General features: G+C 44.6%; 5 protein-coding genes across 5 annotated transcripts; 2 read left to right on the top strand and 3 right to left on the bottom strand.

The window, feature by feature from the left end:
* Positions 1-272: 272 nt before the first annotated feature.
* Positions 273-2,895, bottom strand: PVX_101470 (hypothetical protein; the record flags this gene model as incomplete). The annotated part of the gene is made up of 1 exon (XM_001613991.1): positions 273-2,895. Exon 1 carries the CDS (start codon positions 2,295-2,297, stop codon positions 273-275), a length of 2,025 nt encoding a protein of 674 aa, XP_001614041.1. The 5' UTR covers positions 2,298-2,895.
* Positions 2,896-4,648: 1,753 nt separating this feature from the next.
* PVX_101465 (DEAD/DEAH box helicase, putative) lies at positions 4,649-6,862 on the bottom strand (the record flags this gene model as incomplete). The annotated part of the gene is made up of 1 exon (XM_001613990.1): positions 4,649-6,862. The coding sequence occupies one exon, from the start codon at positions 6,860-6,862 to the stop codon at positions 4,649-4,651; it is 2,214 nt and encodes a 737-aa protein (XP_001614040.1).
* Positions 6,863-8,344: 1,482 nt separating this feature from the next.
* PVX_101460 (hypothetical protein, conserved) lies at positions 8,345-9,721 on the top strand (the record flags this gene model as incomplete). The annotated part of the gene is made up of 1 exon (XM_001613989.1): positions 8,345-9,721. The coding sequence occupies one exon, from the start codon at positions 8,345-8,347 to the stop codon at positions 9,719-9,721; it is 1,377 nt and encodes a 458-aa protein (XP_001614039.1).
* A 699-nt stretch (positions 9,722-10,420) lies between these two features.
* Positions 10,421-12,342, top strand: PVX_101455 (thymidylate kinase, putative; the record flags this gene model as incomplete). The annotated part of the gene is made up of 7 exons (XM_001613988.1): positions 10,421-10,767; positions 10,943-11,025; positions 11,205-11,313; positions 11,555-11,645; positions 11,756-11,864; positions 12,010-12,119; positions 12,262-12,342. Exons 1-7 carry the CDS (start codon positions 10,691-10,693, stop codon positions 12,340-12,342), a joined length of 660 nt encoding a protein of 219 aa, XP_001614038.1. The 5' UTR covers positions 10,421-10,690.
* A 1,039-nt stretch (positions 12,343-13,381) lies between these two features.
* Positions 13,382-15,439, bottom strand: PVX_101450 (coronin, putative; the record flags this gene model as incomplete). Its single annotated transcript, XM_001613987.1, has 3 exons — positions 13,382-14,953; positions 15,217-15,308; positions 15,427-15,439. 3 exons carry the CDS (start codon positions 15,437-15,439, stop codon positions 13,382-13,384), a joined length of 1,677 nt encoding a protein of 558 aa, XP_001614037.1.
* Between the last annotated feature and the right edge of the window lie 829 nt (positions 15,440-16,268).

Below are 16,268 nucleotides of genomic sequence, written 5' to 3'. Positions count from 1 at the left end.
CGGCACACGCACAATTGCGAATTATTACAAAGGGTTAACAAAAAAAAGGGAAGACAAAATACACGTGACAAGTCGAAGAAGCGTTGTTCACTCCGATGATGACTCACCACTTTGATGACGATAATTATGAGGAATTTTCCATCCCATGCGGTGCAGCGCGATTTGCACTCACCCCACACCATATTTGCATACACACGGAGGGTCGTAAAGAGGTGATCGGACTACCCTACCCGTACATCCCTGCGCTCAGTTCATTCACAAGCCCTCCCTATTTACGAAGCCGCTTCGCCTCCCTCTTCACCGCCATTCACGCCACCCCTCCGCTGCAGAGCCTCCTGGAATTTCCGCATGGACAGGATGGCGCTATCCACCTTGTCAAAGTTTAAAAAATTTGTACACCCCTGCACATACAACTTTAAATTGCCTCTGTTCACTTTTTTTAATTTTTTTAAATTTGTGTACCGCATATTATCAAGATACTTCCTAATGCAACAGTTCACATCGAATTTTTTATTCGCATGCATCATCACATTTGTGGAGCTACTGCCTTCTTCAGATTTTCCGTTGAATTTTTTTTCGCAAAATGATTTCTTCCCCATGGGTGGGTCTTCCCCAATGATAAAATATTCTGTACCATTTGATGTGCCATTTGATCTGCCATTCATATTCATATGTTCATCAACAAACTTTTTTTCTTCACCATTTGGACGCAAGTCGACAAGTTCATTTGTTTCAATGCGGGGCTCACTATAACTGTGCACAATGTGCCATTTGTTTCGCTTCCTACTGTTATTATTCGAAGCGAAGCAAATGCTGTAATTTTTTTTACTTTTCCATGTTAGCCATTTGTGCGAATCGGCCAAGTTATAATTCCCCCCCTCGGTGTTATTGCTACTACTGTCATTATTCGCTACAGCCAAGGGATGAACAACGTTGTTGGCTTTACCACCTGTGCGCGTTAACAATTTTAGGAGTTTTTTTTTTTTGTAACTAAAGTTTGGCTCGTTTTCATTGTCCTCTCCTGAACTTTGTTCTTCCTTTACGTACGCACTGGGGTAATTATCGCTCATCAACTGTATCGAATTTGTGTTGAAAAAATATTCATTTATATTTGAGCTCACCGAGAAGCTCCTCTTAATTTTTAAAACTCTTTTTTTCCTTTCAGCTTCTGAGTATATTTTCCTCTTCCCTTCGAAGTTTATCATCTCATTTGGGTCATTATCATAATTTACATCACGGTCTGATTCGTGTCCCTTTTCGCCATCCATTTTGTGCCTTCCACTACTTCTATTTTCTTCCTTTACCTTGCCGCTATTATCCCCTGCTTCCGCCATTCGGTTTTCGTTATATGTATAATGCTTCGGGGAAGCGCTACTCTGATCGTTGTGTTTGTCACCATGTGGGGGGTTCCTCTCCGCACTGCGCAACTCATCATCATGGTCGTCTTCTTCTGCATCTTCTTCATCTCCTTCTCCTCCTCCCTCGCTATCACTCACAATGGGGTTAGCATTCTCTACGAACTTCTTCCCTTTCAATGGAACAGCTTTATTGCTTCCCTCCCTCATTTCGGAACTCACACCTTTTTCCATCCTTAGCTCCTCTTCCTTAATTCTCATTTGCGCCTTTTCTACTTTTCTCCATTTGTCATTCTTGCCGCGTTCCTCACCATCCATCGAGTGAAGTTCATCTCGTTTCTCCCTGCCGACTGCATCTGCACATGTCTCTGTTGGTTCCTCCTTCGGGTTCGCCTTTTTCAGCTTGTCTTTCGCAACTTCCGAATCTTTCGCGCTTTTTTCCCCTTTTTGGCTGTTTCCCTGGGTGGTTTCCTTCACGCCACTTTGCCTAGCGTCCTCTCCTGTTTCCTCCCTGATCACTGCTTCGTTTGAAGCTTCAACTGCCAGATCTCCTGCCGCTTCATTTGACGCTTCCCCTGCCACTTCTCCTGACTCTTCCCCCTTCTCCTTACTGCTCGGCTCCGTTTCCCTCTTCACCTTCCTCGCGTTGCTACCTTTCCTCTTCCCCTTGTTGTCCGCCTCGTTCTGGCGCTCCTCCCTTTTCCGTTCCATTTTCTTAAACATATTTTCGTAGTACTGAATCTTTTTCAACTCCCTTGCACTGAGTTGCGGATTAAACGTTTCGATGTCCTTCCCACTTTTTTGAGCCCCATCTTTTCCCCCTTCTGCGGCGGCTTCTTTTCCAGCCCCAGCTGGCCCTACCACGTCGACCTCATCACCATGATCATTTTTTTTTCTCTTCCCTTTCCCTTCACCTACTTGTTGGTTTCTATCCCTTTTCATTCTGCCCCTTTCTTCTGGCCTAAACGGCTAAGAAGCAAAGGGAGGCTTCTCTTTTACGTGCGTGGTGGAGGGGAAGGTATTTGTAGACTTGCCCGCTGGCCATGCGGTCGCTACCTATGGGGAAGGGGGGGAGTGTCTGTCCTACTCGTGTGCAAAGTGGCACATTCCCCGGAAGAGGTAGGAAAAAAAAAATGGCGTGGAAACCAGCAATACTCCCTTTTTCCTCCCCCCTTGGGATTTTCTCCTTTGTCGTACGAAGTTTTGTATAAGCACTTCCGTTATTCTTGTAAATACAATGTGGCCTTTTCAAACTTTTTCTTTTTTTTTCCCTATGCAAAAATTCGCATATATTAACGTTTTATAAAGGTACTCCTCCCCCTACTTGTTTCGTGTTCCCTATTTTGGGCTGCAAAAATTAACAGAGTTATGGACCAAAAATCAACTGGGCTGAAGAAAACGAGTTATTTCTTGCATTCACGGGAAATGAAAGAACCTTTTCTCCCCTTCTCCTCTTCACGTTTCCTAATAGGGAAGCAGTTTCCTTGCTGGACTGCTTTCTCACTTTCTTTTTTCCCCTAATGTAGGCATATTATCAAAAATGCGATGCCTTTTAACTGTGACGTAATATATGGCGTACCATTTCAGCGCCACAGCGTCAAAATGCTACATATGCTTAAATGCATATATGTCGCTAAAAGGTCATATATAAGTTGTTAAAAGGAAAAAATAAACCTGCTTCCTCGTTTGCTCTTTTTTTTTTCTTTTTTCTTTTCTTTTTTCTCTTCCATTTTCCTTTTTTTTTTTTTTTTTCCTTTTCGACACCTACAGGTCAATTTGTGCCTCCCCATGCTCAAATGGCATTATTATGACTCCAAAAAAGGGAAAAAAAAAGGAAATTTCTCCCACCTTATTTTAATTTACAAACGGGAAAAATATACAAATGTGAATATTTTTCCTTCTTATTTATCCTTCCTATTTTTCCTTCAATTTTTCCTTCAATTTTTCCTCCCAATTCTTCCTTCCATTTTTTTTTCCTTTTTTCCCCAACCTTGTTTATGTTCCCTTTTTGTACATTTCTGCCTGAGCATTTGTCCCCTCTGCCCCACCTGGGAATTACATCGTATGCATTCCCTGGCTGGACGCGTTCATTGCAACAATGCCGCTTCGTTAATTTGTGATGCTGTCAATGCAAAAAAAACAGCTGAACAATTATGTGCCTTTTTTTGGGGGTTCCCCCTCGGGAAACCACAAAAGTTGGGGGCAGGCATAAAACGGTATGCACAACTCGATGAAAGGAAAGAAAAAAAAAACTCCTTTAAAACTGCAAAGTTAAGCAAATTGGTAAAAAAAAAAATATGAACATATACAACTTCGGAGAAATGAAAAAAGGGAACTAGTCCATTTGGATACATTATGGCCATGGAAAGAAAAACGAAAAATAGTGCCCCCTTGGTGTAGCTAAAAAAATGTAGAAACAGAAATGATCATTTTTTTTCCTGCACGTAATGAAGTTAAATGATTATTTTTTCCCTTCGTCCTACCGCAAGACGTTATTTACGTGAAGGAAGAAAAAACGCATCTTATCTTAGCACATGACTACCAAACAAATTTATGAGCAACCATTTATACACACATATATGAAATGTATATCGCCTACTGCTGAGATGATTGTTATGAGGCAAAATGGTTTTCTTTTTTTTTTTGAAGGGGTGGACGGAGTTCATTTAAAATGTGATGACTACCGTCGCCTTTCCCGTAAGTGGAAATTAAAAAAGGGATATTTATGTGGGTATCATTTCATCCCTTTTTTCATTTTTTTCCAAACGTAGTTATGTCAAAATTGTTTATATGCACATATCGCGCTGCAGTTTAACAAAAAAAAAAAAAAAAAATTCTTCTGTTTGATTACATCACGCAAAAGAACTGCCAATTATTACAGGTGGAAAAAGGAAACATACGTAACGAAAGCGCCTCGTTATTGAAAGACAACTGTTATTATGAAGTAACTACGGGGGGTAAGGACACACTGACATTCCTCACAAATGGGTGTTCCCCCAATATAAAAACAAAATGCATAAAAGCCGTGCAAAATATGCTGCTGTCTCGCGCGTTCTTATAACTACTAATGTGTCACTATTTTTTCTGCTCACCGGGGGGGTCCAAACGGTGCAATACGCCAAATTCGTGAGACGTTGCAATGCAACATGGCGTCTCTAATAACTCCAGCGAGCTATCTCAAAAAGGCACGTAATGCTTCTCACCCTTGCCCCCTTTGCAAATTATAAAAACGAGGCTTCTCCTAAGAAGCGCGCTATTGTTGCGCCACACAAACACTACCAACGGGTTCAATTCTAATGCAGATCATATATCACTTTCTGTATCTTCCTTTCCTTTTTTTGAACTGCGCTGCGGGGGGGCTTGTCCTCGTTCTTATCGCCCTTGCCGCTCTTGCCGCCCTTGCCGCTCTTGCCGCTTTTACCGCTCTTATTCTTTTGCCAGTTCTTCCTAACCCCCTTGGCATTTTTCGACTTGTCCGGTTTCCCCTTGCCGTTCACCAGCACGTTCAGCTTCAGCTCTCTTATAATGGAGCGATAACTTTTGAGCTTGCTTCTGTCGTCCTCTTCATCGCTGTTTCGGCTTTTCCTTTTGGCCTTGCGGGTGTTCTGCTTACCAGAGTCCCTTTTACGGGCGCGTTGCTTACCAGTGTCATTTTTACGGGCGCCCTTCTTATCAGAGTCACTTTTACGAGGGCTGCCCCCTCCAGTATGGTCTTCACCACCAGAGTCCCCACACGACATGTCACTCTTCATGTTCAACTTCCGTAGGCGCAGCTTTTCCTTGTTCGTCAGGAACCACTCCCTGGGAGGCCTACTCATAATTTCGTCCTTAAACTGAATGAGGTTTTTAATTTTCTCTATGGACTTGGTGGCTTTATCAATTTCTTTGTTTTCCTTTTCCTCCTTTATCATTTCTTTAATTTTTTTTTTTTTCTTCCTAAGCAAATCATCCCAGTGGGAAATGCTATCACTGGATATGTTCCTGCGAAATATTTTGGCATTTTTGCTTTTTTTCAACCCCTTAATGATCTTTTTCACATCCGCTTTTTCATTAGGTCTGTAGAGAGTACTGGCCGTACCGTCTTTCCCAATCCTTGCCGTTCTTCCAATCCTATGGACGTACTTAATAACGTTCGAGGGTAAGTTATAATTAATGACGTAGAGAATATGATCGATGTCCAGTCCTCTAGAAGCCAATTCGGTACATAATAAAAAGTCCACTTCATTTTTTTTAAATTTCAAAATGGATTCTATTCTCTTCTTCTGAGTAAGCGAACCATGTAACTCTGCGCATTTGAAATTAAACAAGGAAAAGATTAAATACATCAGATGTGTCTCTTTTTTTGTCTTAAAAAAAATTATGGCATGATTCTTATACACATTACTGCAGAGATGTAGTAGGGCTGCTCTCCTATACTTTTCATTTACAATATTTACAAATTCTTGATTTAATTTTTCTGAAATTTTAAAAGACTTTAAGATTTTTTTATTGCTAACATAGCTGGGGATAACTTCCCCCTTTGCATCTACTTTTCTATTATCCACTCCGCTTTGTATAAAAATTGGGTTCTTAAGAGAAAAATTCGCTAGCTCCTTGATATCCCTAGTTAGCGTAGCTGAAAAAAATAAAATCTGCTTCTTAAACTTACATACATCTAACACTTTTAAGCATTCCTCCTTAAACCCCAGCTCCAACAATTTGTCAGCCTCATCGAACACCACCACTTCTAGGTAGTTTATAAAATCGCTAGACGAGTTTAATAGTAAGTCTAGGATCCTTCCCGGAGTGCAAATGAAAATGTCCTTCTTCTTTTTGTACTCATATTCCTGTTGCTTTACGTCTATTCCTCCACAGAAAAGTGAATAAGTAATTGACACGTATTTCGTCATGCTCTTAACAACGTCGTAGCATTGAAGGGCTAATTCCCTCGTTGGTAAAAGTATTAAACTCTTTGTTACGCATACGCTCCTCGGGTTATAACTTCTCATTTTTATGTTTGGGCTGTGCAGCAGTCTTTCTAATATGGGCAACACGAAGGCTAGCGTTTTTCCTGAACCCGTTTCGGAGTTAGCTAAAATGCTTTTCCCCTCCAGGGCTAGCGGTATTACATCTCGCTGGATAAACGTGGGGTTGTTGAATTTGCCCTCGTACAGCACCTTTAGGAATGGCCTAGAGATGTATAAGTCACTCCACAGCGTGTTCCGGTCGATGACGCTGCTGCTGTCGTGGTCGTTCGGGCCGTCCCTCTTGGGGGGTTCCTCACGTTCGATTTCTGCATCCTCATCTTCGCTTCCTTCCTCCTCATTTTCGCTTTCTGCATCTTCATCTTCGCTTTCTGCATCTTCATCTTCGCTTCCTACCTCCCCCTTTTCGCTTCCTTCCTCCTCATCTTCGCTTCCTTCCTCCTCATCTTCGCTACCTACCTCCCCCTTTTCGACCACTTCTTCTTCTTCGCCCTCCTTCACTTTCCCATTCTTAGCATCCACCCCTTCAGTCTGCTCGTCCATCTTGATACTCTCCCCGTTGATCCTTTTTTTTTTTTTCTACCTTCTTCGCGTTTCCCCCTCTGCAAAAATACGCGCTTCTCCTCGTCGATTTTTGTTCTGCTGCTCTGGTGGCAATATTTTATGCTCTCCCATAAGCAGCCTTTTCCTACAAGTATATTTCCGTGCCCCTGGGAATGTCCCTATATAGCTCTATACGTTTTTACCTACGTTTGGAGGAAGAGCCACGCAAAAATGAAGATACGCTCCCAAAGTTTCCTCACCAAATATATGTTAAGTGCTACCCTCCCATAAAACGCCTTCACCGCTCCTTGTCTCACTTTTTCTTGTGCTTCCCGTAGGGGGAACTCTCACGTAGTGAACACTTTTTTACAGCGAAGCGGGGCTGCTCATTACAGCCTCTTCCTTACTGACTAGCTATTTTTGCATAGGATAATATTTCCCGCACCTGGGTTGTTCTCTATTTGGCGAGAGCGATTTGGCTTTATATATTTAGCTAATCGATCCACAGGGGGTGCTGGAGAAATTTTTCCTTCGTTTCTTTCTTCTCGCAGTGGCAACCTGCGCAATACCGTTCTGACGTAGTTTTTTTTTTTTTTTTTTTATGTCGTTTTATTGACGCTTTGATTAGAACTCCCACGCTGGGGAAATTTTCCCGCATTCGCTTCAATACCTTTTCACAGTTGCGGCTTTTAAAAATTAAACAGAAAAAAGGGGAAAATAAATCGCGGCGCAAGTTGGCAGCGAGCTTTAACGGGAGTTTTTTAACCTCTTAATTTAATGCTGTTTCTTCGCTATATGCTTTCTCTATTTTTTCATTTTGCGCTTGTCAGAAGGGAGCTAATAAGCGCGGCAAATGAGCATATAACGTTGCATGTACTTTCCCCTTTTGGCTATTTGTTCCGCCCTATTTCCCCCCCTTTTTTGCCCCCCTTTTTTTGACGCATTATGCACAAACGGGTGGCGCGCGGATCCCCGAAAGGTGTCGTTACCGCGGCAACGTACAAAATGGTGAAGCGCATTTTTTTTTTTTTTTTTCTTCTCATTTTTCACTATTTGCTTTCTCCCAAAGGGATAATTTTTTAAAATGGCCTACTCTCATTTTTAACCTTTTGGTTAGATAACCCACTGGTTGTGCTTCCTACACTGGGTTGAACAATTTTTCCTCTTCTCCGCTGCTCCCCTGCAGTATGCGATTTTACACCCCACGGGAAAAGCGCGTCCATAGCGGCACTTCGGCAGGCTGCGTTGTACATATGTTCGCCTATAGTGACATCCATTCGAGGGACGAAATGGTTTCTCCCCGAGTCGGAAATAACACCGCTTGAGCGTTGCACTCGCAAGTGGGGGAGGGAAGCCACGCCTCCACGGAGTAGCAAAAAGGTAGGGGCGTAACTGCCGCCAAAATAGAGACGCATTGCCGCCAATTTGGGGCACCATAAACCGAATCCGCAAAGCCACTGCGAAGAGACGCCCAACGGAACGATGCTACACCTCGTGGCGGCAAACCTCCGGGGGTCCCCCCCCCGCGTGAAGAACCTACTCACATCCCTCACGAAACGTTCGTACGGAATACACCCCGCGCGTAAGTCCCCCCTGTGTAAGCGCTTCTCAACTGAGAGCAGTCCCTCCCACACTGACACGGTCCTACCAGAAAACGCCGTGACGTATGATACCCCCAATTTCCACTTCATCATTTATGGCATACTGCACGGGCAGATAAATGAAAAAAGGTGTAGCGGAAAAGACGCATCAGAAATTTTAAGAAAAGTGAAACCGAATTATGTTCTGCTAGAACTGTGCCAACAAAGGCTGAAGAAAATAATGGACATCCTTTCGAACCAAGAAAAAAAAAAACACTACGATAATGATTATAGCAAATTTACGTACCTGCCAAGAATACATAATGGCTTTTTACAAAATGAATTTTTACCCATCATTCAGGACTCCATAAAAAATAAATGGAAAATATTTCCGCTCGATCGAAACGTGAGCACCGTTAGAAATCGACTCGATTCGAGACTCCTCTACGACACGAGTGCTTACAGAAAATTCTTCACGTACTGCATTGAATCCATATCCCTGAGGCACTACTCCTTTGAGGAGTTTACCAAACTGTATCAGAAGTATGCCGCGTCTGCCGCAACTGACAAGGGTCCTCCTCACCGTGGCACATCAGTAGATGGCACGGCAGATGGCACTGTGGATACCCCCACGAAAGGTACCCATGAAGGGGAACTTCTCACGAACACGTACAGTAAACAAAATGTACGTGGCAACTTCCCATCGGAGACGACAGAAGAGGGGGGGGGCGAGCCACGTCGCACCTGCACACCGAAGGATGCAGACCAAAGTGACGAAATCGAAATTTGGAAAAAACTAAACCTGCTGCAGACGCTGAACGAAAGACTGAAATATCTCTCCAAGCCAACGTACGAAATCCTCGTGGAGGAAAAATGTAAATACATGGCGAACAACATTTGGTGTTTCCTCCTCAACAATGAGGAACACTTCTTCGAAAAAGCCCCCCAAAGGAAGACCATTTTTGTCCTGTGCAGTGCCAACATATTACACAAATTGGTGGAGGAGATGGACCGTGCATATCTGAGTCTACATAAAAGATATGAATCGAACATAAGCAGTAACACTTTGGAGAGCCTGGTATTTGAAAACCCGTATACTTCCTACGGCACGTATGTTAAGCCTCACTGGCCCCTCATTCTTATCAAATATTATTTAATTCCTTCGTTCATTTTATATGCTATGCTGAACACCTTTTACGCGCTCACTGCATGGATTTACAAGTCTAATTTCCAGAGAAGTTCTCCCCTTTCACATAAAATCATAGACATAGAGGTGTAAGAAAAAGGGGTGAATTGAAAGTGTCCCCCTTTTTTAATGACACTTCTTTGTGTTCCTACCCCATAGGGAGGTCAAGCAGGTATGTCAGCGTGGGCCACCCAACGTGGCTTATGTGAAAGGAACAGTATCCTCTTAAAAGGGGGGAAAAAGGGACCCCTTTCTTTTTCCTTCGTTTATCTCCCCATCATCACAATCGTTGCGCAGACCCCGCGTGTGCACCTCCGCATTTTATTACACTGTTTGTAGGATACGGTGTGCCAAATTGTTCCCCTCATAAGGGGCCTTCTTAAGCTTTCGGCTTATCCTTTCCCCCGAAAAGGGCCGATAATTGTTAACGCGACGCTTCACCGCGTACTTGCAAGTGGAGCAAAAATGGAAGCTACACTCTTGTGTGGAAAAAAGTTGTGCCTTTTTTTTTTTTTTTTTTTCCTCTCCTGGGGGGACTGAAAAAATGACAAATAAACCGCGCAAACTTTGCAAACTTTGCAAATTGTGCAAAGCGGCGTTTCTTTTTTTTTTTTTTTTTTTTTTTTTTTTTCTCCCCCGCTCGCTCTGCACAAGTACCACAATTCAGTGCGTTCAATTTTTTTACCTTTCACTGACTCTGCCCTAACCCCGTGAAAGCATAACTCCATGTTCTCTTCCTCCACTTCTTACAATTTTACCTTTTTTACGCCCTCGTACCTGGTCGTTTTTTTTCCACCCCGTTATAGCATCGGCAGTGGTCACTCCTCCCCAAATTACGAAACCCCTCTTCGAAGCAATCATCCGCCACACATTTTCGAAAAGGCCGAGTGTAACATCCATGTAGATACTGCGCTGTGTTCACCTGGACGTATTCGCAGCTTCGTGTCCATGGGTTATGTGCCTTACATGCCAGCTCCCCCGTCCCTCCCGAACGTATGAATAAGCATAATGCGAGCGCGCGTTACTTGTGGAATGCCACACTTTTGATCTCCGTACGTCAAAATGGATTCAACAAATAGTAGTACCAATGATGGCACCAAAAAGAAGGGGAAATTTATCGTCTTTGAGGGCCTCGATAGGTTGGAAAGTGAAAATAAAATGACCTTTTTCAATTTTTTTGAGAACAGGCATACAGAGAGAGCACTCAAACTGCGTTGTGCACCCACCCCACCCTGTGTGCGGTGTGATCATATGAGTAGCTTTTTCCTACACATTATGGCGCCCCTTTTTCTTTACAACCATCTTTCCTGTTAGGTCTGGCAAATCGACTCAGTCCAAACTGCTAGTGGAGCACTTGAGGAGGAAAAATGTGGAAGTCAACCATTTGTGTTTCCCCAGTAGGGCCCTTACGCGCCTTGTCAACGGGCGAAGCGGTTAAGCGGTCAAGCGGCAAACGGCGAAGCTGCCGAACCGCTTAGCAGCCGAACTGCTTAGCTGGGCAAAGAACGAACGAACGAACGAACCAGCGCGACCTCCTCCACTGCTCAACCAAACCGATCGAACCACCCCCCTTAAGACAGGGAAACCCCCACGGGACAAATAATCGCCAAGTATTTGAAAATGCAGAGCGACATGACGAACGAAACCATCCACCTACTGTTCTCGGCAAACCGATGGGAGCTAATGTTATAAAAAAAAAGAACGGCAACTTTTTATTTTCACCCACGTTCCGTGACGATGTGTGGGTGGCCGTTTCGGGGGGGTCCTCCCCTCCACGCGTCACTTCTCCATGCTTCTTCCCTCCACGATTCACTTCATTACAATTCACTTCATTACAATTCACTTCATTACAATTCACTTCATTATAATTCACTTCATTACAATTCACTTAATTTTCCCTGCTCCCCTTCGCACCTCCCATTTCAGGGGCGAAATTAAACGCCTGCTGGCCAGCGGCGTGTGGGTTGTCTGCGACAGATATGCCTACTCGGGGGTGGCCTACTCTGCGGGAGCGCTTGTAAGGCCACACATCCCAACATGCACAAGTGTATGGCGAAATTCCCCCTCTTCTTTTTTCTTCCTACAATCTACCCACCGCACTCCCACTTCTCCTTTCCCGCCATCCAGAAATTGTCCAAAACCTGGTGCATGAACCCCGACCAAGGCCTAATCAAACCGGACGTCGTTTTTTACCTCAACGTCCCTCCCAACTACGCCCAAAACAGATCGGAATATGGTACCCCCTACATGGCTGGCGCGGTGCAAGTGGCGGCATTTGCTCTCGCACAAGGAGTGGAAGCTGCGGCAACTGTGGCTGCTGCGCCAAGCTGTGCCCACCCAACGAGAAACTCATTCCCATTCACCCCTCTCCCCCCTCGAAGGCGAAGAAATTTACGAGAAAGTCGAAGTCCAGAAGAGGATATACGAAACGTATAAAAATTTCTCCCAAGAGGATTATTGGATAAACCTTGACGGGACAAAAAACATCGACGTAAGGGGAGGAGTAGCTGCTTTCATAAAAGGACGTTTCCCTTACAAAGGGCTTCCATAGAAGAGCCTTTTTCACTTCAATTCGTGAGCCGACTAGTGCAAATCGGATACCCCCCCATCCGAATCTTTCCCCCCTCTCGTAGGACATACACCAAGATGTTATAAACGAGATAACCAAACTGGAGCCAGTGCATGAAGAGCTGTTCACATTTTTGTGGTCGTAGGGGTGCATGCGGCGATGTGTGCATGGTGACGCTTTGGAGAAAAAAAAAAAAAAAAGTAACAGCATGTACCGTGGGTCTAACAAAACCGCCATCACACTCGCGGCCTTCTTTGTTTTTAATGTATGTAATGTGCCCCCTTGTGAAACTGTTTGCGTGAACGCTTGCGCCATTTCTCCCCCTCTCTCTCACTTCTTTTTTTTTTTCCCCTTGAGCCGCCTTCACCGCGTCTACCGCTTAAAAAGGGGCAACAAACTTACTTTGTTTTTACGTATTTTATCGGCACGGTAGTTCCCTAATGGGTAAAGTGCTCACTGGGGAAAAAAAGAGGGAAATGGCTACAAAATCGCAAAAAATTGCAAAAGGGGTTGCAAAGAGGTGCTTCGAAGCGCTACTTCTGAACGCCACTTCGCAGACGTACGCTCCGGCTGGACGCGGCGGACGAAACGGGAGGGCGCACAACTAACCTACCCCCTCGGGAGCATCACCCCATGCGTCGCAAAAATAGGGGGGGAAAAAAAATAAACAAAGGAAGGGAAAAAAAAAATAAACAAAGAAGCGAAAAAAATTCTTAAAAAAGTACCTTCAAAATGGATGCACAGTTAAGAGTACAATTTTTCTAATGCATGTTGGGGGTGGACGCACATGGCCCTTCGACCCACGTTTGAGGATGTCTGCACAACTGGGGGAGAGGCAAGTGGAGCGGCACCCATAAAAAAGCCATTCTCATTCTGGTACCGTCCCAACAATCCGTTGGGATAAGCAGCTGGACCCTCCGCAACACATGTAGATGAATCCATCTGGGGAGTCTTCCCACCAGGGGCCTTTTCCCCACTTGGAAAAACGTCCACTCGACTAGCGCTGGAAATTTAGCTGGCATCTGTAGGGCACCTCGCCAGGTGGGATCATTTTGTTACTCTCCACCATTTGGCGCACTCTCAGTGTTCACGTTGGAATTGCCCCAGATTAGACGCATTTCTCACGATCACTCATGTGAGCAGCTACCCATCTGTGTAGTTGCTCCTCCCCACAGCTACCCACCTTAGAATTCCCTCCTCCTGCACAGACGCGCACAGCGCAGTGCGTCGAAACAGTTCGCGCCGCTCCCCCGGCGGGTCCTCCCCCGCGCCAGCCGAACGGGGTCCCCAGAACGCACGGGCAGCTCGCTTGTGCCCCTGCTGGTCCCGTCGCACGGGGGTTCGCCTTCCAAAGGGAACTGCTCATCTGGGTGTTCATCTGGCTGCTCATCTGGATGCTCCTCCGCCGCTTCGCGCGCCGCTTCTTCCGCCCCCCTCTCCAGGGAATTGCTGGACGAGAACTGCGCGCCGCCCTGCTCAGTGAGCAGCCCCTTCTCCTTGAAGCTCTTGGGGTAGATAAAAACAGACTCCTTGAAGCTATCCACAGAGGAGAAGCCATCATTGTGGAGCCCCTTTTTAAAAAAAGTAAATTTCTTAGTAAACTGCCTAATGATGGAAGTCCTCTTGGACGTGTATTCTTCCCCTATAATGATGCTATTAAAGGACTGCGGGACAAATTTGTACTTTTTGGTAATTCTCAAATCATCCTGTGTTAAGTCTTTTACATTTATCCTCTCCATTTTGTTATCCTTTCCGTTAATCCAATTTCTGGAAGAGCTATCTGGGTCGTGCATTAGAATGGGTGGATACAAATCCTCCTGAAATTTCGTAGGATTCTTTCTGGGCACATAAAAAGAGATGGGTCTAATGCTACTATTATTTTCGTTCTTATACACTCTCCCAATTTCACACTTATACACATCACAAATTTGTTTTGGTAAAAATCCAAATGATCTAAATGGGGAACAAGACTTGTATTCATTTACCTTACGTATGCTTCCAAGTGAGTGTTGATAGTACCTGCAGTTCCCATCCCCCTTCCCAATGACGTATATCAACCCAGTGCTTTCATCATAATGTGGGATCAACGGAGCAGATGCGTTGTCTATAGACATGGTTACTAAAGCAGAGGAAGTATTTTTTAAATCCCACAATTTCATTTCTCTTAAATTATTCTTAGAAAACCCTGTACTTAGGATGTAGTTTTCATCCCCACCTAATCCATCCACCCAAATATTTTTTGTATTTTTCCCCCCATTATGTATGTGGAAGCTGGATGCTATTTCCTTTTTCCTGGGATCTATAATATGCATGTGCTTCCCCACACATGTGCCACTTAGCAAGCTACCCTTGACGTTCCATTTTAAAGAAGACAATTTCTTTGGCATTATAATTTGGAAAGCTCTCTTCTCATTTTCTATGTCCCATATGTTTACAAAGGAGTCGAATCCGCTGGAGCACATGATGTAGTAGTTCATTGGGTTCCAGTCTATAATTGATATTTTTTTTTTATGCCCTTTTAGAATGCACTGTGGATCTTTTATTTCTTTCACGGACTCATCATTGTGTGGTATCTCCCACACACGGATGGTCAAATCTTCCGAACCGGATGCCAAGATTTCACTGAAGCAGGGGTTGAACTGCAGGTCCAGGATGCTCGACGTGTGCCCCTTCAGCTTGATCACTGGCGGCTTCCGCATTTGGTTCTCCAGCCGAATGGCCCCGATCAGCCCGCCGCCCTCCACTTCCCAGGGCACCTTCAGGGGGGGAGGAGCAAATGAGGAGCACATAAAATGAGCAACAGGTCAAATGAGCAACAGATCAAGTGGGACGAACTCAAATGGGAAGTGCTGGCCCAACACCTGGCAGACGCGGAAGGTGACACGCAGAACGCACATTAGGGAGAAGTTCAAAACGTAAGGTGAGCGTGTCCGCCCATGCTATAATGGCAGGTTTTCTCCCTCCGCCCTCGCCCCACCGCTCATCCCCCAGCGCACTGCGATCTGGTCGCTCCACTTACCGCCACAAACCCCGAGCTGCACGCAAGGCCGCACGAGTCGATCACCCTCGAGCATATTCGCAGGTCGTCAAAAAGGTTATTCGAAGGGTCCGCTGCGAAAAAGAAAAAAAAAAGGGATGTACTCACGTTTTTCATGCAGTTTAACGAGGTTGCGCTGAGCGCACTGGAAAGCGACGCCATGCCGCTGGACAGATCGTCTCGACACCCCACGCGCAGATCTCATTTTCTTACGATATAGGTTCTTTATATACGGAACGCTACTCATTTTATAGGTCCATGAAATGGTGAAGCGGTGTAAACGGGAAAAAAAAAGAAAAGAAAAAAAAAGAAAAAAAAAAGAAAAAAAAAAGAAAAAAAAAAGTCTGCTCTTCTTCCGCACCAACCACGCAACGAAGTTGTTCGTTAAGTCTGCAAAGCAGGCACAAATGTTGAGTCTAATTCCCGCAGCGACGAAAGGACGGTTAGCTAAACTGAGCAAGAACTATACACCTGTTGTGCGGTATGTTCTTCCCCTCAGCTTTCCTGTCTTATCTGGATAGAAGTCTACAGAGCGGGCGTGCTCATTTCATCAAAGCAGAAAAATGAATCAGCATGCAACCAAGCGCGGCAAAAAAGGAAAGTACACATTTGCGTGCGAGTCTGGCTGAGCCACAAGGGACCATTTTTTTTAACTCAGAAAACAAGCTAATGCTAAGGCGTATTCGGAAATTAAAACAGAAAAGGGAATTCCACACCTGCGTTAGACACACCCATATGCTTCGTAAAGCAAATCGTTTGAGTAGGAACCACGCGGGGAAATAGTGATTAACATTTTGCTCACCTTCGATTAAAGGGCTAACCAACGGTGTGCAAGAAAAAAAAAAAAAAAATTCTTTTCTATTTTTGCTTTTCCAACCAGTGCACACAAGAAGGGGCAACTGGGGATCATTCCCATCTATGCTGAACACACAATCGTATCCAGGGCAGGTGCATATACAACTCCTCACACACAAATGTGCGCACCTTTGTGTAGACTCTTCCTTTTACTAAAATGGTGCACCCTTAAAAGGAAC

Source organism: Plasmodium vivax, chromosome 14 (assembly GCF_000002415.2).
Source record: "Plasmodium vivax chromosome 14, whole genome shotgun sequence".
NCBI lineage: Eukaryota > Apicomplexa > Aconoidasida > Haemosporida > Plasmodiidae > Plasmodium > Plasmodium vivax.
The sequence above is the reverse complement of the archived record's forward strand: the minus strand, read 5'-3'. Positions and strand labels throughout refer to the sequence as shown.